Below are 27,644 nucleotides of genomic sequence, written 5' to 3'. Positions count from 1 at the left end.
CAGCCCACTTCTTGGCATGTTTGAAAACTGAGTTAACCTCAGAAGAAGGGTTTAGTTATAATTTAAATAATAATGAGGAATTTTCTCTAATATATTTCCTTAAATAAAGGACAAGCAAAGACTTCTTCTGCTACAAGAACTTGTCTGTGGATGATGTTTGAGCCTAAATCTGTGCAATGGACCTTAATCTCATCTGAATCATGACATTAGACTTTAGATATTTAAACATTTTCGATCTGTCACGTTGTCTAATAAATAAATGATAAATTCACACGTCAGATAAATCCAATCCAAAATCTTCTCTCTACAGATTTATGTCGTTAGTGTCAGATAATTAACAAACGTCTGTCGCTGAACATAAGGTCAAATTAAACACTAATTTCCCCTGTGAATTAACATTCAGCTCTTTTAAATCAAGTCAATTATTTATTGAATTCATTATTTAAACCAATGACTTTCTGTTTATTGTTTAATTTAAAAAAAAAGAAAATATTTCAGAATATATTTAAATTCTTAAATGATATTTAAGTCTATCCTGTTTATTTATATTTTATATACTGTAAAACAAATAAAAAGTCACTCACACACTCACACACTCACATTCTCTTTCATTACTCGCCACAAAATTGCAGAATTTTTCCCGACCTTTTAGTTTAAGATTTATGTGAAAATGTTTTATGGAAAAAATGACAATTTAATTTCATTAATTTGCTAATTAATCTGATACAAGGTCACAGATGAAGCTGTAAATATAAAGTGTGTGAAGGATGTTTTCTATGATCATGATCTTCAGGACTGAAGATCATGATCTTTTGTCACGGAGCTTAAATGAGTCTGAACTCTGCACTTTGTCCTTTAACAGTTTTAACTTCCATCTCAAAGACGAAAGCTTCTGTACAAACACAGCTGCAGGGTTAGAGTCAGTGACCTTGGTGCACGTACACTAGTTTCACTTTAAACTGGTGTTGCTAACGATGGCTTGGCCCAGAATAATTTGTGGAGAACGAGGATCTGACGTCGCTCCCACTTGTGGATTCTGAGTAAATGGAATGACTGAGAAAAGCTGAACTTTCCCTTTAGTGTAAAGTTTAGACGAGATGACGACCTTTGTTTGAATCTAGAATCTATGATATAATGAAAATATAAACATATCCTTTTTATTTCCTTAGATCTGCACTGTGCCCGTCCACTTGTGATGATGAGCGCCCTCTACTGTACACGTCGCGCCCTCCCCACAGTAAAGAAGCAAAGAAAAGCAGAAACAGAATAAAGGCCAAAGTGGAGCGGACTCTTCTGATGAGTGTTTAGAAAAGAACTATTTACACAACACTTGTTTCTATCTACACCTCGAGAAGAACATGCACGAGTCGAGGATCTCAGCAAAACAAGGAAAAACAGACACTGAGGAATCTGCCGTCATCGCCGTGGTATTCAGACTACGTCATCATAATAATAATAATAATAATAATAATAATATATACATTAAACAGAACACAGTTCATTAATAATATTCCCTGTTTGACTGAAGACTCAGACGTTAAAGTCCATTTAGAGGCAGAAATGACGTTCAAACTCCTTTGGAAAATGTACAGAACTCTTGGTCGTCGTGGGTCACTCTGCGAATCTTCAACATCCTCACAATAATCTCAGTAAAGAGTGAACTGACAGTGGCTGCATGGACGCTGCACAACGTCTGTATAAATCAGGTCCCTTAGAAAACTATTCACATCAGCTGTGTTCAATTACAAAACAGAAAAACAAGAGGAACCCCTGAAATAACCCCAAACACCCCAGATCACAGATCACCCCCAGATCACAGATCACCCCCAGATCACAGATCACCCCCCCCCCCCCTCCCCTCCCCTCCCCCCGACACGGTGACATGTTGTTTGTACATAAATGCAGACTCTGGTTCTGTGTCTTTTTACACACTTTTACACACTTCTACACACTGGTACAGTTTGGAATCTCCCTCGTACTCTCACAGACACTGACCACACCTCCTGAACAGAGACAAACAATAGAAGGTTAGTTTTTACATGTGATCACAGAGTGACACAAACATCATTTATTTGCATTTTTTATTAATTTATTTTATTTACTTATGATAACAAGATTTCAAGATGAGTTTATTTTGTCATATGCACTTTCAACACAGGGGCAACAATGCAATGAAATGCTTGGGATGTAGAGAAACGTTGACTCGCTGAGATAAAGTACTAGTAACATGCAGTACTAGAAGTACTGCATGTTACATACAAGAAAAAACATAAGTGGCAATAAAGAAAGTGAAGTGAATAAAAAAGTCTAATGAGATGTGAACAGCAGTATAATAAATGTATTTTCTTATTTCTTATAATAATGACAATCAATATATATATATATATATTTTTTTTTTGTATTGTTGTTCTTTGCTTGTTGGTGCAGTAAAGAGCAGAATCTGTGGTTTCCAGTGAGAGAAGGTTGTCTTTTATTAGCTCTTTATTAGCTTTTGTAAGTAAGAGCGTCTTTGTGTTGTGTTTTCAGTCTGTTTCTCAAACACAACACAAATATTCCTCATCCTGTGTTTGTCTGTTCTTCTTTAACATTAATTATTCATTGTTCTTCTAAATTCTTATCTCTATTAAACCTCTTCCAGGAGACTCCTCTGCTTCATCGTCTCTGAATAATTAGATTAAAATAAAAGCAGTTAGTAAATGTCTGTTTAAATGAAAGAAAACTTTGTGTTTGGTGTGAACAGAAGAAGATCAACATGTTGCCTGATATGATATATGATATATGATATATGACGATATGATGATATGATATATGATGATATGATGAAAAACCTCTCCACTCACGTTTGACCCTGTTGTCCAGCTCCTTCTCCATGAGCTCTTTGGCCGTAGAGAACTCACTCAGAGTGATCTTGGCCGTGGTTTCACTCTGACCCACAGAGCCGATCATCTCCTGCTCCTTCTCCTGGTTCACTTCAGCGTAAATGTTGATCCAGGGGATTTTTCTACACACGAGTAAAAACAAGTGTTCATTCTTTCTTAAGACAAACGTTCATCAGATCTTCTGAAGTCGTTCTGTTCACGACAGTAAAAGAAGCAACTTTTCATCGATGGATTTGAGTTAAAAACACAGTCAAACCTTTGAAGCTCAAACAAACAGAGGTTGTGTCTCTAACTGTGTGTCGACACAGTATTTACACCTCAGTGAATCATTTATGCTCAAATAACACAGACTTTTTCTCAGCAACACCTAATGTACATCTTTATTTAGACTCGTACCAATTTATTTCCAATTACTATTCATTTTGGTTATTAATTGCTCTGTTTTGTCAACTGTGAGACCTCTTGAAAAATGCATTGTCTTTAGACTAATGGGCTAAAATTTCATATCCATAATTAATGACAGCTTTTTCCCATTTCCCTCACACTTTTCAAGAGAATCATTTTCTCCATGAATAATTTATTCAGCAAATAAGAAACAGAGAACGGCAAACTCATATTAAACCATTTAATGGTCCTTTTCTCTGAGTTTTATCACTGCACTGAAATACATCTACAAGCTTCACATCACACTGTAATTGATTGGTCCAGACTGAGCTCATCTGGTGTCATCAATAATGGACGACATGGTAATAGATAATGTGATGGAAGTCATTTCAGAGACTTGTACCTCTTGAATTTGTAGACGAGGAACACGGCGAGGCCCAGGAAGACGACCGACAGCAGCATGAGCATCGCTGAGCTGCTGTGTCGAGGGTTTGAATCCACCAGAGGAGCTGGGGGGGGGGGGGGGGGGAGAATGGAAGAAACATGGTAAAAAGACACAAACGTGGACTAATTAAATATGATACTAAAAAAAGGCCACAGAGAGCGCAGACCTCCTTCAGTAATAACCAATAATATCTACTCTCCAACATCCAATCTCACCGTGGAACCATTGGCTCTAACGCTGCAACAAAACAATGAAATGGTTTAACTCTGTTCATCATGTCTGATGCTGAGGTTTCAATCCCAAAAAGCCTGGAATCAGTTTCAAAATAGTGTGACGTGGTTATAAAATCATTGAGATAATTATTAAAGCACAAAACTAACAAAGTCCTTTGACTCTTTGAGTTCCAGCTGCTCTTCTCATGTTCAGGAGTCAAGGTAACACAACGCTATAAAACTTTACACAAATAATTATGATTAATTATGGACAAACGGAGGAAAGAAACACCTCCATCATCTTTGGTCTGTCGCATTAATTCAGTAAAGATGGATATTATATTATATTAACATCACTTTTATACTTATTCCCCATTTTTATCTGTCCTGGAGAAAGGTTTTATATCATAACTGAGCAGCAAACGTCCACAGACGATTTGGTAAAACAACAACAACAACAACAACAACAGCACATGTTGTGACGGTGTTTGTTAGATTCCATCCAGAATGCACTTACGTGGCTTTAAAGCACTTTAAAGTGTGATTATGTTAAAGTTCCTGTTAATTGCTCACATTTATAATCTGTCTCCTTATCGTTAAGATGGTAATTATGTGTTTTACTGCAGAAAAAACCCTCTCAAACACTTTATACTGTTTCCATGAGTCTGAGCACAGAGTTATGAGAGAGTGAGGCTTTTATTTTTGAGAGAGATGAAATATAACAACAGCAGCAGCAGCAGCAGCAGCAGCAGCAGCAGCAGCATCAGCAGCAGCAGCATCAGCATCAGCATCAGCAGCAGCAGCAGCAGCACATGGCCGACATCACAGGAATCATTTCATGTGTGGTTTCATGACGTATGAACACATGAGCTCAGACCTGAAGGTTCTGAAGGTTCTTTTTCAGTCAATACATGCACATGCTTTCAGTCACACACACACGCACACTTATTCTTGTACTTGCTGCATACTGAGGACTGGGTTGCTGACAAAGTGAGGACCAGCATTTCCACTTTATAAATCAACACAATAACAAATATCTACTTCATGAATGACATCTATATAGATCTACTGGTTGCAGTACCATAAAATGTCTGCAGGTGGAGCCCCAGAGCAAAAAGGGCTGGAAAACTTTTTCGATTTTTTTTTATATTTGGTCCAAAATTTGACAAAAACGTCATACTATACTATGTCGTCCAAAAAAATAAATAAAAATTTGACCAAACATTTTTGGTCGTCCAAAATTTGACAAAAAAAATTTGGTCCAAAATTTGACAAAAAAAATTTGGTCCAAAATTTGACAAAAAAAATTTGGTCCAAACTTTGACAAAAAAAATTTGGTCCAAAATTTGACAAAAAAATTTGGTCCAAAATTTGACAAAAAAAATTGCACCAAAGTTTGACAAAAACGTCATACTATACTATGTCGTCCAAAAAAAAATAAATAAATTTGACCAAACATTTTTGGTCGTCCAAAATTTGACAAAAAAAATTTGGTCCAAAATTTGACAAAAAAAATTTGGTCCAAAGTTTGACAAAAAAAATTTGGTCCAAAATTTGACAAAAAAATTTGGTCCAAAATTTGACAAAAAAATTTGGTCCAAACTTTGACAAAAAAAATTTGGTCCAAAATTTGACAAAAAAAATTGCACCAAAGTTTGACAAAAACGTCATACTATACTATGTCGTCCAAAAAAAATAAAATAAATTTGACCAAACATTTTGGTCGTCCAAAATTTGACAAAAAAAATTTGGTCCAAAATTTGACAAAAAAAATTTGGTCCAAAGTTTGACAAAAAAAAATTGGTCCAAACTTTGACAAAAAAAATTTGGTCCAAAATTTGACAAAAAAATTTGGTCCAAAATTTGACAAAAAAATTTGGTCAAAAATTTGACAAAAAAATTTGACAAAAAAATTTGACAAAAAAATTTGACAAAAAAATTTGATAACATTTTTGACCAAATTTCTCTCTCTCAAAATTTGGTCAAAAATTTGACAAAAAAAATTGGACCAAAGTTTGACAAAAACGTCATACTATACTATGTCGTCCAAAAAAAATAAATAAATTTGACCAAACATTTTTGGTCGTCCAAAATTTGACAAAAAAAATTTGGTCCAAAATTTGACAAAAAAAATTTGGTCCAAAATTTGACAAAAAAAATTTGGTCCAAAATTTGGTCCAAAATTTGACAAAAAAATTTGACAAAAAAATTTGACAAAAAAATTTGACAAAAAAATTTGACAAAAAAATTTGACAAAAAAATTTGACAAAAAAAATTGGACCAAAGTTTGACAAAAACGTCATACTATACTATGTCGTCCAAATGTGGAAGTGATTTCAATGAAAACAAAGTGAGGACCGGCCAAAATGTCCTCACTTTGTTGGTTAAAAAACCTCACTGGTCCTCAGTATGCCGCAAGTACAAGAACACACACACACACAGAGCTGAACAAACACAAAATACAATTTACAGACAGAAAACCTGTCTTTTTTTATCTAAACACAGCAGACGTGTCCTTCACACATGTATATATCTGTTATTATGAGCCTTTGTTTAGTGTGTCCTCACTGTACATGTACTAACATCAGCTCAGTGAGGACACAGTGAACAGTTCTGTAGCCACATTATTTACAATCGATGCAGCCTCTTGAATCCAGTATTGATTTGATGTTTATAACAGTAATTTGTTATTTGGCAGGAGAAGATGTGAGATCATCCCACACACACACACACACACACACACACACACACACACACACACACACACACACACACACACACACACACACACACACACACACACACACACACACACACACACACACACACACACACACACACACACACACACACACACACACACACACACACACACACACACACACACCATCACCTCCATTCTCCAGTTCTACCTCTGCCCTCAGAAATCTACAGTCTTCTTTTTCTCAAGGACTAAATCATCAACATAATTACACTCATTTTGTGCTCGAGCGGCCGTTAAAGAGACGCAGCAGATGTTCAGCGTTTGATGGTGAACACAAAGGAATTCAGATCAAACTCCTCTCACTCTCACTGGTGTTACTTTGCCTCGGATGATGTGAGACTGACGGGAAAGTTAATCCATGAACCAAAGAGAAGCTGCTGTTGTCACAACACTGTTGTTTCATGGATTAACCTTCATGATAATGAATGATAAACTTACCCAGTGTTAACTGTGTGTTGTACACGATCACTCTGACTCCAGGCTTCAGCTCAAACTCCACCAGGTTTTGGTTCAGAGCGTTAACAATCACATCAGACGCCTGTTCAACAGACACAGTTATCGTCATCGTCATCCTTCAACAAACATCATGTTACACATCGTTGAAACCATCGCGTCTCTCTCACACACCTGCTCCAGCTCCTCCTCGCTCTTCTTCTTGCCCTCTGATTGGTTCTTGTGAGGTAACAGGAAGAGCTCAGCAGCTGTGGGAACTCCGGGGAACACGGCCACCAGCAGCTGCTCCTGAGGGAAGTCACACACCTGCAGCAAGTCCAGGGAAAACATAGCATTTAGCTTCAGACCAGAGTAAAAACACAGGTCAAAGCATTCATTTATCACAGTGATGTTGAAACTCTGTGCAGACGCTTCATCTTTATGATGTTGACAAACTCACTGAGAGCAAGAGGATGATTCAAAACTCCATGAGGAAAAAGAAGAGAGTTTTGTTTGGAGGATGAAGGACTGATGAAAACATGATGAAAACATGATGAAAACATGATGAAAACATGACGACCCTGTAGTTTATGGTTTTATTTAACCATAAAAAGAAGCTCAATGCCAATGTTTTCATCTGAATGATCCTCGACTCAAAGACACTTTCTAATATTTACAGAACTGCTGTCTGTGTGTGTGTGTGTGTGTGTGTGTGTGTGTGTGTGTCACTGTGTTAGAAAACAGAAGCTAACACAATATTATATCAATATTATAACTGTGCAGAAACACAGGCAGAACAAACAGGCAGAGGAGAGTTAGCTTCATGATAGCATTGATGTCCATTACTTTACTTTCATCCACAGATACTAAAGTACTAAACTATAACCAGAGGATGAAGCTTTAGTTCAGAGCTGATCTTCCTCTTTAGAGACAGAGGAAAACACTTTATTCTCAAATTCGTCTCAACATTGGACAACTTTTTCAGACCAGACACCAACAAACACAGCAGGTGCTGCTTTACTGCTGCCTTCTTTGTAATATATATATATACATAGATTTAATAGTATATATAATATTATTGTGTCAGGAGGGTGAATCCAAACAAAGGATTAGAAAAATGTTAGTATTGGACATTTAAGAAGCAAGTCACCTTTAATAACCTGGACAATGATCACATTTGAATAGAGTGTGAATCATGGATTTATTCTAAACTATTTAATCTATGACAGAATCCAGAAAACCTTCAAATATCTGCTCAGTTCAAACAAACAAACAAACAAAACTAGACTTTTCTTTTTGGCTTGAAGTGAACAATGTGAGAGGAGCAGCTACAGCAGAGAGAGGTGATCGCCCTGGGTTAAGAAAATCAATTCACTCAGACCGTTTGTTCACATCAGAGTCAGTCATTAGTTTAAACCTCCTCCTCTTCCTCCTCCTCTTCCTCCTCCTCCTCCTCAATGCTGCTCATTTACTGCTCAATAAAAAAACATGTGATGAAGATGAAGAGAGAACACAATCTTCAGCTAATACTTTATCTGCATAATCAGGTGATGCTGCTCGTTTTACTGTAAACTCAGATGGATTTTACATTAAAGCTGAGTTTGCTGTTAAAACCAAACACAGAAAGGTTTGTTTGTTTCAGTTGAACCAGAGTCAGAACCAGTGACTGTTCTTATGTTCACGGGATCTGAGGGAATTATCAGGATGAACTGACGTTCATTGTGGATAAAGATCTTTAAAGAAACACACAGGAACACAGAGAGTGAACGAGTGTGAGCTGAAAACCTGAGAGAGAGAGAGAGAGAGAGAGAGCGAGAGAGAGAGAGAGCGAGAGAGAGAGAGAGAGAGAGAGACAGAGAGAGAGAGCGATGGTTGAGGACAGACGAGATGAATGAAATGAAATAACCTCCATTTTCCTGATTGTACAGAACAATCAGAGGCTCTGAAAGCAGTGAACAGGTGACAGGTGTAAAGTGGTGATTTGAGAGATTCAGCTACGAGGCTAACACAAGGCTAACACGAGGCTAACACGAGGCTAACACGAGGCTAACACGAGGCTAACGCGAGGCTAACACGAGGCTAACACCAGGCTAACACACAGCACCTGAGTGAAATGGACCTGAACTTTAATTAGAAGAATCTCTTGTTTGTTTACTGCAGTAAAGAGTGAACTCTATCTCAGCAGCAGCTTCTCAACCCTGACTTCCTGTCTCCATGTGGACAATAAACACATGTGCAGTCTAACAATGGTAACACAAAGTAACACAACAGAAACACACAATGGAAATCCGTACAATAGAACAGGCATCGTTTCCACCACATATTCTATTTTCATATTTTATCTCAAGGCTTCAGACTTTAACTGTGGATTAAACCTTTAGTGTTTGTCACATAATTAACTCATTTAACTGTTTTTCCTTAAAAAATACCAATAATTATCTTTATCTCAGTGACTTTTGTTAATAATTGAGAGGACAATTGGAAATAATACTAAGAGCTGAGTGTTCACATTAAAACTTGTAGAATATACAGTAAAACTCTGATGATTCAGTGTTTTTCATGCTGATGCTGCAGTGACTGAGGAAGAAGAAACAGGAAACAGTCGTGACAGTGTTTACTCTTCTCTTTTCTAACTGTGGTTCAGTGTCATATTTAGACTCTTTACTGTGCACAGACAAACACAAATGTCTCTGAAATCACTTAGAAATAAACTTATTTGTCCCCATCAGTGTTCTGCATTTTTAATTTGACATTTACATATTAAAATAAAAATACTCTGTATTATAAATACAATCATTAACCCATAAGGCGTGTAGGTATAGTACATATAGTACATATAGTACATATAGTACAGTACATGATGCTTCTGTTTGCATCTTTAGACTGAATCACAGAAAGGTTCAACGTTGGTAAACATGAATATAATCTGACGTCCATTTATCTGCTGCAGTTTCTCACTGTTTCTCACTCTGTTCAAACACATTAATGTGTTCACAATAAACCTTAAGTTAATCTTAACCCTAACCTGATCCTAACCACATCTTCACCTTATAATAACAGTAATAATTAACATTAAGGAGACTGTATTGTTGTTGTTGTCCATACTGAGTTTACTGTGTAAACAGATCTAAGGTCCTCACAACAACAGTAATACCTAAAACACCCCAGTGTCTTAATCCCAATCTCCTCCATCACTTTAACTTCTTCTTCTCTAATTAAAGTCTATAAAATATAAAAACTGCAGTAAACATCTGTTCAAAGGAGGAAGAAAAACAGAGTAAATGTTCTGTGGTTGAAAGATAAAGGTGTGAACACTCATGTTTCTATCATTTCAACACATTGCAGCATATGAAGAGATAAAGTGAGAGGATAACCTTTAAATCCCCTAAAGTTCTGTGTGAAGCTGATTTTAACCTGAGAATAAAACACAGGGTTAATATAGACAAACATCAGTTTAATATCCTGGTTCATTCAGGATCTTCAGTCATAAACTAAACTACTGAGTTTCCATCGTTCAGACTGAATTATTCACATTTATCTACTTGTTGCTTTGGTTACGACACAGAGTTAATGATGTCTATGATAACATGACCTCTGTTATACTTCTCATGTCTTTAAAGTCATGTTCTCCAGCTCAATGATAAACGGTCTGTATTTATATTTATATAAGATTATTCTGGTCTTGACAAACACTCAGATCTGCTTTAAAGACAGTGTTTTTCATAGACGTCCATCTTTCAGACCCTCATCACTCTCTGCTCTTTCTCATATTCACACAAACATCTCATCAGCTCCATGGTTTCCTGCAAGACATGAGTTGTCTTTCAACTGGAGAGTTGTGGGTTCAATTCCAGACTCTGCTATAGATCCTATACATCCTTAAGAAAGACACTTAACCTCACGCTGATGCTGACAGAGCGTTAATGAGTGAGAAATATGTTCCATAGAGAGGAACTGTGTATGAATGAGTCAGTGAAGGTAATTACTGTAAACTGTAGAGTACATGTACATGTATGAATGAGTCAGTGAAGGTAAATACTGTAAACTGTAGAGTACATGTACATGTATGAATGAGTCAGTGAAGGTAAATACTGTAAACTGTAGAGTACATGTACATGTATGAATGAGTCAGTGAAGGTAAATACTGTAAACTGTAGAGTACATGTACATGTATGAATGAGTCAGTGAAGGTAAATACTGTAAACTGTAGAGTACATGTACATGTATGAATGAGTCAGTGAAGGTAAATACTGTAAACTGTAGAGTACATGTACATGTATGAATGAGTCAGTGAAGGTAAATACTGTAAACTGTAGAGTACATGTACATGTATGAATGAGTCAGTGAAGGTAATTACTGTATACTGTAGAGTACATGTACATGTATGAATGAGTCAGTGAAGGTAAATACTGTATACTGTAGAGTACATGTACATGTATGATAGGATGACAGCAGCAGTTGTGAGTGATCATCAAGACCAGAGACAAATACATTATAAACACACAGATCTGCTTCAGCTGGGATTTTATCACTTAATGATAAGAAAAAGCTCAGTGAAGCCACTTTAGAGCTTTTTAAGATATGTGAATGGTCACATGGTGTGTGTGTGTGTGTGTGTGTGTGTGTGTGGGCAGTTCACACGAGTGCACTCCACCATGATTTTTCAGATAATTGTGTGTGACTTAAGATGAAAGAAGGAAAGAAAGAAAGGGTGCACATGAAGCTTCCTTCCTCCTCATCTCCTTCACACCTGTGATGATAGGTGTTCTCTGACCACACACACACACACACACACACACACACACACACACACACACACACACACACACACACACACCTCCACCATTGGACATGTTTCAAAGGCAATACAGGAAATAATTGAGAAATATCAGGGAGAGAAAGTAGGAGATAAAAAAGACGGGAGCATGAGAAGAAGAAGAGGAAGATGAAGAGGAAGAAAAAGAGGAAGAGGAAGATGAAGATGAAGATGAAGATGAAGATGAAGAGGAAGAGGAAGAGGAAGATGAAGAGGAGCGACGGGAGGACAGAGAAAATGAGAATCACTCACTTGGAGCACAGCTTTCTTAATGACTCTCCCCACATCCTGTCTCCACTCATGTATGTCAGGGTTGAACTCATCCAGATTAGGAGAGAAAGATAAAAGTAGAGATTTGAAGAATTCTGTTGAGGAGAAGGAGGAGGAGGAGGAGGAGGAGGAGGAAGAGAGAGGAGAGAGGAGAGAGAGGGAGGAGGAGGAGGAAGAGGAGAGAGAGAGAGAGAGAGGAGAGAGAGGGAGGAGGAAGAGGAGAGAGAGAGTCAGCGATTAAATCCTCTCAGATCCGAGGCCATTATTCTGCACCAACTGTCAATTTGCTGGCGTTAAGTTTCAGGTAGTTAACAGTTGATGAGAAGACGGAGCTTTTCCCGCTTCACCCCCGCGTTTCCCTTCAGCTAAATGTACCAGATGCACTTTGAGATAATTGGGAAATATCACAGCTTTAAGCTGCTGATAATAAATCACTGCGTTTCACTCGCTCTACGTCTGAAATGAAGACGAATCCCTCACACGTTTTTACCAGTAAAACCATGGATTTTACAGCTCAAATGTGATTAAGACAAATTCTCTGTGATCACAGTGAGTTTCTGCTCCTCTGACATCAACACTGACCTTTGACTGCAATGCTCTTGGTGTCCTGTAGGATGCTGTTAGCTGCAGACACTTGGACTGTGACCGTGTGCATTCCCTCTATATTAAAGGTGTGTGAGATGCTGCCGTCCAGAGTGATCACTGGCTGCAAACACATGTTACACATGTCAATCAAGTCATGTGATCTTAATATTCAACACAATAGTACTGTGTTGTACAAAGTTTTATGACAATCCATTAAAGTCCATCAACCACACAGACCTTCACAATAAAAGCCCTGAACAACAACAGGTGTTTGCTCTTGTTAAAACTGGACAAGAGGATTTGAAACATCACTCATGTGTTTCGTATTATAAATAAAGAATATTAGAATAAAGATCAAACATAACAACATGTTCATGATGATTTACCTCCGTACTGTTTCCTAACCACCAGAAGTATGTGACGGTCCTGGAGTGACTGGGTAAGACCATGACTGTGATGTTCACCTCTTTGTTTCTTATGACCACAAACGGAGCAAGAAGTTGAACATGTTCCACTGGACCTGACAAACAGGAACAAACAGCAATGACATGGTTATTATTATAGTAATAATAATAATAATAAAAACACTTTTATGTGACGTCTAAGCCTGTGTTTTTATCTAATGGTTGAATAAAACTCATAGTACTGAGATGTGAAAGTGTGACAAACTAGTGACTTTATTTCTCAGTTATTTCTCAGATAAAGTCTATGAATGTGTGAACGACTGTGACCTTGAATAACCTGTTAGTTTCTGTGTAATAACCATAAACCAGGAGAGGAAAAGGCTCAGTCACATGATCACCATCACATTTCCTTTGGCTCTTCAGTGTAAACATAACCTTTAAGAATCCTAATCTCCTAATCTAATCTCTCTCCTGAATTATTGATTTATTACAGAACACATGAGACTGATGAGCTCATAGAATCAGAACTGAAGTTCATTAATGGTTTAAAACACTCTTTATCTCATGTTATATCTTCAGTCCAAATGATTTTACTCAAAATCAACGTCTCTGATTTTCTATTTTATTTTGATAATATTTGAAGTTTTCTCACTGAGCTGAAAAACACAACTTTTTTGTTATTACTGAAATGATCATAACACTTTTTACTTCATCTCTTGCACTTTTATCTCATCCTTTAAGTTAATTATAATTTTTTTCAAATACATCTGTGGTGAGAAATGATCTGTATACAACTGATTTGTAAATATTTGGCAAATAAAACTGATTCTGAGTTTCTCTATTTCTGCAAATATTTTCAAAAAAGCAGCTTTGAGTGCAAGGCTAAAAAAATAATTTAGCATTTAACAAACTGTGTTTACGTTCAGGAAAAGAGTGAAACTGACACACATGATTTGAAATAACGAGAGGGATTATGAGATTATGAGATTTTGAGATTATGAGAAATCAGCATATACAAAAACTCTAGAGTGGCATTTTGAGATTTTCCCACTGGGACACATTTTTAAAATAATAAGGGTAATAAAGTGTTGGTGGATTCAGGTCCGATCGCCTCTAAATCATTCAAACGCCTTGTTACATGAGGACAGTTAGTCATTTATGTGTAAAGCTGTGATTGTTGAATGGTTTTCTGAAAGTGGAACAAACGCTCGACAACAGCAGAAAACTAACATTAACATTAAATCAATATAATAAAAACTAACAAGACAAACAAAAAAAAACCTCTGAGCACAAACTGATAATGACTTATATGTTTGTAACGTCTGCACTTTAAAACACTTCTGCTGTTAGAGTGTGTGTGTGTGTGTGTGTGTGTGTGTGTGTGTGTGTGTGTGTGTCTGCCCACTCTCTCAGTTTGTACGGACCTTTTCTCTCAGACAGTTGATCACAGGTGTTTGGATTATGTAATCCTGTATAATCCTGTATACTCTGTACAGTCAGTGAAGCAGGGTTACATGCAGTGTGATGTATAACTGCTTCACACATATATATATATATATATATATGTGTAGTACTTTGTGTTGAACACTGATAGCAGTAGAAAAACAACTCCTTACATGTGACGTGCAGGAACAGTGTTGTTGTTTCATAACCCAGTGAATTCTCTGCTAACGCTGTGACACGGAAGATTCCTGCAGATTTATAGACGTGTTTGATTCCCTCCTCAGTCCAGCTCAGGTTAGAGTAAGACACGGCTGTGCCGTCACCAAAGTCCAGCTGGATGTTTGTCCGCAAAGAGTCGCCCTGAAACAACACAACACAGGGATGTTACACAACACAAACACACAACAGTATTAATATTAATGTATGCGTGTCACACAGAGAGTGTGCACACATCTGTGCATCACACCATCTTTGTCTTTCTGACGCCTGTTCTGTTCTTCCTGTTCTGTTTTTCCTGTTCTGTTTTTCCTGTTCTGTTTTTCCTGCTCTGTTCTTCCTCAGGGAATCACACCATCATCATGAGCTCAGGCTTTGGCGTCTCCAGTTGCCGCAATGACCAAACCTGAGTTTCCTCCCAAGACCAATGACAGCAAACTCTCAGTCACCCGAGGCATCAAAGACTGGAGGGATGTTCATTTGTAAGAGTGCATTATGAAGGCAGTTCTGCTAATGTGCACAATCTAACACTAATAAAAGCCTTTCCTCTCTCTCTCTCTCTCTCTCTCTCTCTCTCTCTCTCTCTCTCTCTCTCTCTCTCTCTCTCTCTCTCTCTCTCTCTCTCTCTCTCTCTCTCTCTCTCTCTCTCTCTCTCTCTCTGTGTGTTTGAGGCTTGTGTGGATCTTCTGAGTGACTTTGCTGCAGAATGATATTTGTGATCGACTGAAGAAGAGCTGAGAGGCTGTGACATTGTTTACAGCTGTAATGAGCTGACACACAAACACAGACTGTGCTCTGTTTCTCCTGGTGTTTCTCTGTGTGTGTGTGTGTGTGTGTGTGTGTGTGAGCTCACACTCGCTCTCCGTGTTCGACCACCGTGGAATTCAGTGGTCTGAAGGACGCTGTGACGCTGACCTGCTGCTCTGAATGTCACTCTTTGTGTTTGTGTATCACTCATGGTGAACACAACTGTTATTAACAGTGACTGAGGGTTTGGACACACAACACAACCCAACACATTTGCTTCTGCACAACGACACTGAAAACCTGCTCTATCATAGTGAAGAGAAGTGATTCAGGACTTTGTGGATCTCGATGCCTTTGTTTGATCACAGAGTTCATTTGTAGGTTTGTGTTGACTCAACAGAAACATGTTTTTCTAAAAAGACATGAACACGAACATCTCAGTGGATCATTAATATTCAAACTGACAAAACAATGATCACAGGGTTTTAATAACTAAGATGGTCTTATTGTGAAAGTGTGTGTTAAACTTGATGAGACGTCTTCACAGGAAACTAATCCACATCAAGAGTAAAACGACACCTTTTCTAAATGAGTCCTGTTCAGTTTTCATTCCTTCAGGACACAATTAAAAACACATTAGAAAACTAAAACTCTTCAGTGTTTTCTGTGATGTGAGGGAAGAACTGAAGCTCAACTCAAACACTTGAGTTTGCTCATTTGTGGCAGATTAAGTGAAGCCAACGCTGATTCATGACAACACTGAGGCGACAGGAAGAGCATTTATCCTCCAACAGGAATCAGTGGCTGAGGATGTTTTACTGTGGAGCTGTGAACCTCAGACAGGACACATACTTTTAAGAAGGATAAACTTTCACACACTGCTTACTTTGGCTCCTCATTTACTGTGTGTGTATGTTTATTATTAAAAAATTTAATCTTTCTCCAAATCATGGTGATTATTCTTTATTCCTATTATATTAAGATCCATTCCTATTCATACTGTGGCTGATTCCTCTGTACTTGAAAGTACAAACATACTATCAGACATTACCTCAATATGTATAATAACGTAAGTCATTTAATCTAAAACAGGAAGCATCTCCAAACTTTTGTTTGGTGGAAAAACAAAATTCACGACAAAATTAAAAGAGGTTTCTATTCTGTTCTTATGTGTGAATGTGGAGGCAACAGAGTGAGAGACTTTAATAACTGTCATCATGACTGTGTTCAACAACAACTTTAACAAACTCTACAGAAACACCATCGTCTCACTGCTGTTTATCACGTGTGTGTGTGTGTGTGTGTGTGTGTGTGTGTGTGTGTGTGTGTGTGTGTGTGTGTGTGTGTGTGTGCGTCTCACACTCTCTTTAGCCGATGAAATATTTAAGGCCATTTGCGTTCCCTCTGTCGCAGCCTTCATGAATATAAATTAAACTTGAATTCATCTTGAGAATTTTCCCTGATAGCAGCTGATACCAGCAGGATTCATGCTGCAGCTTTTTAATAACACTGCTGCACACACACACACACACACACACACACACTCACACACCCCCCCCCCCCCCCCCCCCACACACACACACACACACACACCTTAATGAAAGAAACAACCCTTGATTCCTCTCATCACACAGTAATATGACATCAGGTGCAGATAACACCGTGAGGACACTTTTACCTTGAGCTCCAGCAAAACACTATCACTGATGCCCCAAAGCTTCACTTCATAGCTATAGATCACATCCTGACTGGGGAACTGTGTCCTTGTGAGGAAGTGAGGAAGTGTCCTTGTGAGGAAGTGTCCTTGTGAGGAAGCACTATCCCTCAGTCACATACACTCACAGACAGACAGACAGACAGACTGACTGACTCCTGTCACTGCCTCAGAACTCATATTGTTGATCTATTTAATTCTGTTTAATTGTTGAAATCAGAATCTAAATCTTTGTGATTCAGATGTAAATGATATGACATCATCTGAATATAATAAGACATGAGACCAATGATGTAATATGAACAAAGTCTGTGACTCTGAGGTAAACTACACCAACACTGATGTTCTGGTGTTCAGGACAAGAACAAGTCATTGTGTTTGCATTTGAAGAAGATAAATGTAAAACTCTGCTGATAAATATGTTATGAACATCTTACAAAGTCTGAAGTGGAAGAGATTTTTATCAAACTGTGAAAACAGTGAATATTGGACAAATATCAGTGAATGATAATGTTCTGCTGTACAAATATAAAGTTTGATGGAGTTTTTCACCTTCACTGTTATTAAATCTTTCCTCTAAATCCTCTGAATGCATGAGATGAAGTTCTTACCTCATCCAGATGAACCAGGAAGGTGATGTTTGAGCCCAGGTTTGCTGTGAGTTTCCTGTCTTTGGTGGTGACAGTGAGTCCTTTAGGAGGTCTGTTAGGACACTGTTGTTTCCTCGCTGTGTACATGTCTTTAACTCCTTTGGTGCAGTTATTCAGAACCACCTTACGATAACTGTGGAGACACAACGAGCTGGACTTCAGAGTGGTTAGGTTCACTGTTAGATGACTGTTAGATTACTGTTAGATTACTGTTAGATAACTGTAGGCTGTTTGTGCAAAGCTTTGTCAACTTTAAATAGAGTTTATCGCCCGGGGAGCAAAACACATCTGAAACATGGATTCTGATGGAAAGTCAATTCAAATATATATAAAGTTTCTGTTCTTCACACATTATATCTGTGAAGAAGTGGCTGATAACATGGACAAGAACATAGGAGTAAAGAATTATGAAATAAAGACTGAAACCTGTATATCTATACAAATACATGCAGTTAGTATTAACAGTGACAGTCCTGACCCAGTGCTGTTGAAGTAGTTTTGTCCTTGGCTGCAGCTTCTCGACACAATAGAAGGATTGAACCAGAATGAAGGTCGACAGTTCCCGTCTCCACGTCTCTCATAACCATAGTCACTGTCACAACACAGAGACATGATCAATATCAACATGTGATCATATTATCATACACTGGTCCTGGAACAGCTCTGCTCATCTCTGTCATTACAGCAGGTGGCCTGAGACACACACACACACACACACACACACACACACACACACACACACACACACACACACACACACACACACACTGTTATCATGTATTGATTAGACTTCTACTGTCGACAAAGTGCTGAAACAGTGTTTATGAAAAAACACCCTGGAGCAGAGTTTCCTCTTCTTTCTTTCACCATAATGATGATTCTCCTGTGTCACAGTGTGATTCACATCAGTCAGAGACAAAACAGACACATTATATGGAGTATGATCAGGTCAAATAAAAAAAATGTAACATAAATACAAATATATAAGACGTTACACGTACACTTTCTTTATCTACATTGGAAACATTTGCTGGGAAACAGTTGATGGAAGACACAATGGGCATTAAATATAGACATGCAAGTTATAACTATCTTAGATTTTAATTTTACAAAATAGCTTCTAAATTATATTAGTTTAAGTTAATTAAGTTTAATTTAATTTAATATATTTGGAGAATTGGCTGCATCAGGAGGTAGATTGAATTCAGATCACGGTTTTTATCAATTTAATTTGGGTAAAAGCATCGATACGTTCCATACAACATATGAGATAGTACAGTACATACTTTATAATCTCCAGAAAACATCCAACAGTCAATCATCTTATATCTGTGTGTGTGTGTCTGCTGAGCTTCATGTTGCCTTCACTTTCCTCTGCTTTATCTGTTATCTGGATCAGAAAACAGATAAAACTGTAAAATGAATCCAAACATCCATATCAGCTGCTTCACTGAGCACAGACTGGAAACATGTGGATAATAACGTGGTCTCAAAGAAGAAGAAGATCACAGTGTCTCTCAACAACAAGCCAGACATTAAACAGGAGGTTGAAAACTGTATCAGTACCAAGAAGACGGCTTTTAAAAAGTGAAGGTAATAAAAACAGAAGTCAAGCAGCTGCTGAGAGACGCCAGCAGGCAGCACACGGACATTTGAGAACAAACGTTGATGTCTATAGATTCTAAAAAGCTGTGGGACTCAATGAAGGCAGCGTCTACTCTGAGAAACTTCCTCTCTGCTACTGTAGCCAATGGAAAGCTTTGAAAATAATGATTTTTCAGAGAATTTGCTCAGTAAAATGTTTCTACTGATCCAGTCTGCAGGACTTGAATCGATCCAGTCAATGTGTGGCTGCACTGCTTCTGAAGGCATGTGCACATCAACTCATCACAGCTTGGTGCATCATTTTCCAGCAGTGGGTGAACTGGACATGCATCGTGTCCCTGGAGTCTGGAGGAAACGGCCATTATAGTTCTACAGCTAACAAGTTATGTCCAACTGACAATAAAGATCTGAGACCTGAGGCTCTGACGTCTGTCCTGACGACGTCTGTCCTGACGACTTCTGTCCTGATGAAGCGCTTTGACGAGTACACGGCGTCTTTGCTTAAAGCACAGGTCATATTGGCATCATTCGTTTACAGGGTAACTGGACTGATCATCAGCACTCAGAAGCCACCGAAGCACAGATTGTATTTGTTGATTTGAGTTGAGGTTGTAACACAGTGCAGTCTCATCAACAGATGACTGTAAATCACTGTTTCTTGTGCCTCACAGAGCTCTGACTTCCCTCTGCTTCTATTCACATTTCACACCAACTTTGGTGTGAAATGTCGATCCTCAGCCGCACAAACACACGAGCACAACACATGTGCATCGGTGAGACGCCGACCATCTCGTTTTAAATGACCAGACTCACATCAGATTCACATCAGTCAGAGATCCTGACTCTTGGACCACGCCTTCAGCTTCACGTTGAGAGCTTGTGTGTTTGTCTACAGCAGAGACTCTGAGCTCAGAGTGTGGTGTGTTTTTATTTCATCAGGTCGTATGTCAGAGCTGACTCAGATACACTGTGGTAAAAACAAAGCTCTCTGAGCTGCTCACACACTGTCCCTTCAGACTTCAGCTCTATGGCAGCTTGTTCTTCTGCAGGTTCAGAGGACAGTGATTGACCCGTTACACGTCCTCCACACAGACGTCACAGTCGCCCGCTTTAAAAACTCATATTTGACTTAAATAACTGTGCTTCAGGCCACGGAGAGTGTGGTGCTTTTACTATCATTATTTTAGTATTTATTTTGAGAATCTGGTGCACGCAAATAATGTGTAAAGTGTACATGCTGTTCATTTTGAGTGTTATATTATTCATATTATATTATTATATTCAACATGATCCCGTGTTCCTTGTTCCATGAAAAGACAATAATGTCAGTGAGATAAGAAGCTAAAACATCACTGACTGAATATTTAATCTGAGCTCTGTAGAAGAGATGATGATGGACATGAGAACAGAGCAGGTGTCTTTAAATAGACGTCACATTTATAACTCCAGCATTAATTAACCGTCTGCTGGTTTATCAATATGAATAAAAGAGTGATGTTGTTCTTACCATTCAAAGTCATGAGCTCTGCAGATACAGGACTCTGCAGAGAGGATCCTGGAGTAGTCTTTTCCCAGCATGCAGTGGTTCCCAGGTCTGCGCTTCATGTAAATCTGTTTCTGACCCATGACGCACGGCTCGCCCTGAGTTAGCAACACACTCCATCAGTCAGAGTTCAGCCTTTACCAGATAACACACACGTCTGTGTGTGTGTGTGTGTTTCTTGTACCTGGTTGTGCAGGTGCCACGTCTGATAGTCGTCTTCGCTGCATTTCCTGCTGAACAGCGACTTGTAGTCGATCTTGATGAGCTGCCATTCAGAGCGATGGCTGAAGTGTCCAAAGAAGCTGCAGAGGCAAAACACTTTGCTCAAGGACACATCGGCACATCATAGACTACTGTTTGTACAGGAGAGTAAATGTATACTTCAGCAGCTGATTCCACATCTGCAGATAGATTTTTATTGTTTCATTAGAATTTTAATGTACTTATGCTGAACTATTTTGAATCACAAATCTCTCTTTTTAGATCCTTGCATATCCTTGCATATAGTAAAATAACAATAATATGAGGCACTAACCCTAACATTGAAGAGCACAGAGTCACAGAGAACAGAGTGGATCAATAGGACGAGCTGTATTTCATCAGTGATAAATCTCTGTTCTCCCATCAGTGTCTGACAGTGATGAACCAACTTAGCTTTGGAAAGAGTCCTCACTGATGGTGACATCACTGTCCTCAGTTTAAATATCCTCTCTGAAAGTCAACAGATGAAGATTTTCTCACTCCAATAAAATCTGAGTGAGCTCATGTGAGAATACAGTTGGACAAAGTCCAGCAGTGACAGTGAGATCCTCACAGACTCTGCAGATTCTCCTGCTGGTCTGATCACATCCTGCAAAAGCAATTTTCTCACTACTTTGCTGATAATTGAACATGATTTGAACCTGGAGAACGTCAGGAGTCAACAAGGCTGACGTTATCAGACCTTATTATCTGTGAGAAAGCAGCAGTTGTGTTCTGCTGCTTTGGTCCTTTATGAAATGGATGGTTAAGGTGGTTACACTTCAGAATCAGAATCAACACTTTGAAATCTTACGTCATGATCTGGTTCTCAGCTCCAGCTTCCACCAAGACTCCGTCCACAAACAGCGGCACAGAGGAGAAGCTGTGTTGAGTCCACTGTCGACCCTCGTCAAAGCTCACCCTGTGTGAACGTCAGAGAGAATCAGACGCTCAGAATCACATTTAGGTCAATATCAAAACCACTGTCTCTCAGAGTCTCTGTGCAATTAGTGCCTGAAGCTTTGGGTAAATATCAAACGTCTGTGTGTGGTTATCAAACCTGATTGTGTTTGAAACTCTAGAGCCACAGACTGAGCTAAAAGAGACAGAAAACAATCATCCACCTTTTCTGAGTTATGTTTAACTTAACAACACTGATGTTCACTGGCTCTTCCTCTAACTCCACTTCCTCTACCACCGTGCTTTAATTGGTTAGGAGACAAAAAAAGGCAGCAGGACACACTCGACTGAGCCTGAAACTCATTTCAAAATGGCTGCAAAAATGACTGCAGAACAGATCTGGTCTCACTTGGATTAATCTGCACTCAGGCAAAACACAGGCTGTTTGGCAAGAGGACAGCGACGTGTTAATGACAACACTAAGAGTGTGTGTGTGTGTGTGTGTGTGTGTGTGTGTGTGTGTGTGTGTGTGTGTGTGTGTGTGTGTGTGTGTGCAGAGGCTGCTGTCTGTTAATGATAAGTGGCTGGAGAAAAAAACCCCAAAACATAATTCTCAAATTAGATTGCTCGTGACTTTTTTCCCTCAATATTCAGTCTGAGGCTCCGTCCATGTTTATACATGAACTAAACCAGATCAACTTCATATCAGCAATAATCTGCATCTATAATAACATCTATAGCAACTATAATAACACAAGATACATCATGTGACCATTAATGTGACCATGTCTGTCAGTGTAAACAGGAAAATGACTTTTTCCTCTGCAGTTGTCGTCGACTTGTTTTCAAAGAAACTTCTCATGGAAAATAACAAGAACAATGAGTTAAAACTAGAAGTGAAGGACAGTTCAGACCTGTTATTATGGTCTGTTTCCTGAGGGAACTCAGCTAAGTCAGACATGTCTGGCAAGGACAGTGTTTTAGCCAAACACGGAGTTTTTTCTCTGGCACAGAGGAGAAGTTCTGCTTTCTTTTGAAGCCGTTTTCTTCACAGCTACAGTGAACGTGGTCAGATCATCAGTAAACACACACACACACACACACACACACACACACACACACACACACACACACACACACACACACACGTGTGTTTCTCTGCATACATCATGTGGATCATTAGTCTGGATGGTTGCAGATTTATCCAAATGCAAACAGAGGCAGTTTGATCTACATTCATTATTTCCGCCTCTTGAAAGTGAGAAGTGACTGCAGTGTTGTGAAGGAGGTCTCACTCTTAATCTCAATCTCATTGGAGATTAAGATGCAGTCTGGTGTTAACCAGGTTAGGTGTGTGTTCATGGAGTTCTTTTATCTTTCTAACAATGACTCGACCAAGATTCATTTGCATATCACCACTTTTGATAATGTTCAGGACCTTCTCAGTTAGAATTATTCTGGATTATATGGCAGTAGATTAACTGAGCCTGTATAGATGTAAATGTCCTTGTGTTTATCAAAGCAGGCGCAGCATGAACTGCTGAGGTCTGGAGATTCATTACTGAGAACAGAAGAAAATCATGTAGGAAAAAAAAGACTAATAAACAGAAATGAACGAGAGGAGAAGAAATCGATGATGCACAGAAATCTGAGTGCAGCAACAACAATGGTGTTTGTTTGTTTGTTTGATCATCATTTATGTGAACGGTTGTTTGGTCTGTGAATGTTAACCCTGTGATAACTGAGTTTACCTGTGTTACATAATCCTAAACGTTATCTGGGATTAGCTCAGTAAACACAGACAGTTTCTAAAAGTACGAACCACAAATGTCTGGTCGGCACAGACGGCTGCTTCACGGCCACCAGAGCTCCACCGTTATCCAGGAACCACACATTGTGTTCCTCTTCAAAAATCTGCACACACACAACAACAACAACAACAACAACATGTTTCACATACTGAAAGAGGCAGCAGTTCAAAGTTTACCACCAGATCATTCTGGATCCAAACTCATACAGATGTGAACTGAACCATTTATGAACCACATTTAAATTCTAGATCAGATCTGAATGAAACCTCGTCTGATGGACGAGTGTCTGGAGAAAAGAGATAAGTATATTACATATATGTAATATGTAGATATTATAAGAGATAAGGAAACATTCTGACATCGTTTCATTAAGTTTCTGTGTTGAATTATATGGACTGAATTATTAATGAAAAAAGGTGAATAATTAAAAAAGGATATAATTGTTGTTATATAATAATCAGATATAAATCATGTCAGTTCCAGTAGGTTTTCCACTGAAAGACTAAACGTTCATGTTAATTAAACACTTCTGACTAAAGCTGATAAAAAGAATTGGCAGACGACGGCACATTTGTGTCCAACAACAGGAAACATCTTTTTGTTTCCTTTTGAAGCTGGAAACTGTGAGAGGAAGCGAACTGACTGTGGATCTGTTGGCTTCTCACCAGAGCTTCACAGGAACATCAAGTGTTAATGTAATCGACTTAACAATGGCTCACTTCCATCTGGACACAATGACAGACAACACCAGCCTTTTATCATGGACACCAGTAAAGAATCAAAACAGGAGAGTTTTACAGGTTTTATGATGAGCCAAAGTTTTGTTTTTCAGCCGTCGACTTTGGTACCAAAGCCAGTATCTGCTACAACACTTCTTTGTCTAAGATCAGATCAGTTCTCAGATCAGTTCTCAGATCATCAGTGTGAAGCTCACCTGTCTCCAGCTATTACCAGCATCAGAGGACACGAACATGCCAACGTTGTTGTACGAGAGCTCGGCTCCGATGTTTCCTACAGAAGGAACATGAGAGCAAATATGTGATAAATGTAATGAATGTGTGAGATGTGGAGGATTGAGCTCATCCTTCACTTTAACATCATCAAACAATAATCTCCTGTGAAAGTCTCTAACTCTCTCACTGTGTTCATGTAACATTAAGACTCACTTCTTCTTCTTCTGGTTCACTTCATCCCTGAAAAGCTTCAGCTGCATCAGTTTGATTTGAATATTAGAATTTCTGTTATCACTGCAGTATTGTGCAAAATAACTAACAAAAAAAGGACCAGAAACATTTTTCAAAAGAAAATAATCTTTGATGGAAGTAAGTGAAAGCATTTGAAAAGGAAGCAAAAACAATGAAAGGCAGGAGTCAGGAGTGGATGTTACACAGACAAAGAAACTCTGATTCTTGGCCACAAAACACTCATTAGTTCCCATGAAATTAGTATAAAGTCTATCTACCCTAACCCTAACCCTCCACATGAGGGCCACAGGGGGCGCTGTTTCAATGTCAGCTGTTCACACAGTTCTCAGTCCATCACAGAGACAAGCACTCTCACACCTGTGGTCAATTTACCTCATCCACATATTGTATGGGAGGAATTCATGAGGATGTTTTGTGCACATATTTTATTTATTTCATGGCAGCACATTAGTATTTAGTGGCCAGGAATCACCAGGAATTTTTTTCTTTTTCATTTTTGGTCCAAAATTTTGAAAAGAAATTTGACAAAAAAAATTTGACAAAAAAAATGTGACCAAAAATTTGACAAAAACGTCATACTATACTATGTCATCCAGAATTTAAAAAAAAAAATTTACCCAAAATTTTTGGTCCAAAATTTGACAAAAACGTCATACTATAATATGTCGTCCAAAATTTGAAAACAAATTAGAAAAAAAAAATTTGGTCCAAAATTTGAAAAAAAAAATTTGGTCCAAAATTTGAAAAAAAAAAGTTTGGTCCAAAATTTAAAAAAAAAAAGTTTGGTCCAAAATTTGAAAAAAAAAAATTTGGTCCGAAATTTGAAAAAAAAAAATTGGTCCAAAATAGGGGAAAAAAATTGGTCCAAAATTTGAAAAAAAAAGTGACCCAAAATTTTTGGTCCACAATTTGATAAAAACGTCACATATAATATGTCGTCCAAAATTTGAAAACAAATTTGAAAAAAAAATTTGGGTCCAAAATTTGACAAAAAAGTCTTACTATACTGTCGTCCAAAAAAAAAAATTTTCTTGACAAATTGAGTATAGCATGTTATAGCAACCTAAGGAAGTGATTTCAATGAAAACAAAGTGAGGACCGGCCAAAATGTCCTCACTCCGTAAAAATGACCTCACTTTGTTGGTTAAAAACCATTACTGGTCCTCAGTATGCCGCAAGTACAAGAACACACACACACACACACACACACACACACACACACACACACACACACACACACACACACACACACACACACACACACACACACACACACACACAGCAGAGTGAATGCAGATCGTCCTGCAGCATATTTTTATTTGTGGAGAATCTTGTTACAGAGGTAAAAATCTAAGTGTGTGTTGTTTTTGTGTTGCTGTTGTACGTCAGTCTGTCTTCTGCAGGTTGTTGGATGACATTTCTCCACAGAATGTTCAGTACTGACTGTGTTTGTCAGAACAACAACAACAACTGCACCTAAATAAAACTACTGCACCAGAGCTGAGTTACATTTCTATATCAGGACTTCAGGACAGTGGTGATTGTGATGGTGATGGTGATGATGGTGGTGATGATGGTGGTGACAGTGGTGGTGATGGTGATGATGGTGGTGATGATGTGGTGATGATGGTGATGGTGGTGCTAGTGATGGTGGCGTTCCACAGAGAAGGAACAAAGATGCAGAAAACAAGCAACACCAGACAAAAACAACCTGTATGTGATATCTGTGACATACAAACAGCTGAGGAGCAAATTAAATGAAACAAACCACTGATTCACTGTGAAACAAACGTGACATGAACAGAAAAAGTATCAGTGTTGTTAATAGAACGCTCCACAGTTCTTAGACTTTCTTCTTCTTCAGAAAGAAAGAAACAAAGGTTATGTGTGTGTGTGGAGTTGTTCATGTTGACCACGTTGACTCACCTGTGGCCACAATGACTCCGGGCGCTGAGCTCTTGGTGGAGATGCTTCCTGACAGGTAAGGGTTCTCTGACATTTGCAGTTGGAGGTGAAGTGAACAGAAAGGCTGGAAAAGACAGATTTAATGAGTCAAGTGAAAACAAAGAACAACAGGAGAGAAAACAGCATTTGTTTGTTCACACTGGGTCAAACATGAGGTGCAAATATGATAAACATTTCTTTTATTCTCACCATGTATCAGCTGATTAAATGAATGACCGAGGAAGAGCAGACGGAAACAGTCGTTTTGAAAATGTCAAAACAACATCGTTGAATAGAGAGAAAAATGCAGAAAAACAGGATTCATTATTCTACTAAAGAGAGAAACACTGTGTCTCTGTGTGTGTGTGTGTGTGTGTGTGTGTGTGTGTATGTGTGTGTGTACGCTAGACTAATTGTTCTTAATCTGTCATTAAT

At 38.4% G+C, this 27,644-nt stretch overlaps 1 protein-coding gene across 1 annotated transcript in view; it reads right to left on the bottom strand.

Annotated features, from left to right (window-relative positions):
* Positions 1-1,944: 1,944 nt before the first annotated feature.
* The window catches only part of sorcs3a (sortilin related VPS10 domain containing receptor 3a), a gene marked incomplete at its 3' end in the record, with an annotated part of 169,738 nt that continues 144,038 nt past the window's right edge, over positions 1,945-27,644 (bottom strand). Inside the window, exons 11-27 of the mRNA XM_083909604.1 lie at positions 27,192-27,294; positions 24,995-25,071; positions 24,072-24,163; positions 22,164-22,271; positions 21,294-21,411; positions 21,074-21,207; positions 18,440-18,553; positions 17,923-18,094; positions 14,808-14,994; positions 13,174-13,307; positions 12,785-12,908; positions 12,185-12,297; positions 7,312-7,443; positions 7,123-7,222; positions 3,667-3,772; positions 2,841-3,001; positions 1,945-2,003 (exon numbers count right to left, since the gene is read on the bottom strand). Coding sequence (XP_083765730.1) covers positions 1,945-2,003; positions 2,841-3,001; positions 3,667-3,772; positions 7,123-7,222; positions 7,312-7,443; positions 12,185-12,297; positions 12,785-12,908; positions 13,174-13,307; positions 14,808-14,994; positions 17,923-18,094; positions 18,440-18,553; positions 21,074-21,207; positions 21,294-21,411; positions 22,164-22,271; positions 24,072-24,163; positions 24,995-25,071; positions 27,192-27,294 — 2,034 coding nt within the window. The remainder of the gene's footprint in view (positions 2,004-2,840; positions 3,002-3,666; positions 3,773-7,122; positions 7,223-7,311; positions 7,444-12,184; positions 12,298-12,784; positions 12,909-13,173; positions 13,308-14,807; positions 14,995-17,922; positions 18,095-18,439; positions 18,554-21,073; positions 21,208-21,293; positions 21,412-22,163; positions 22,272-24,071; positions 24,164-24,994; positions 25,072-27,191; positions 27,295-27,644) is intronic.

Source organism: Microchirus variegatus (genome assembly GCF_963457635.1).
Source record: "Microchirus variegatus genome assembly, chromosome: 23".
In the NCBI taxonomy this organism is placed as follows: Eukaryota; Metazoa; Chordata; class Actinopteri; order Pleuronectiformes; family Soleidae; genus Microchirus; species Microchirus variegatus.
Note: the sequence above shows the minus strand (reverse complement) of the source record. Positions and strands in the feature narration are given on the sequence as shown.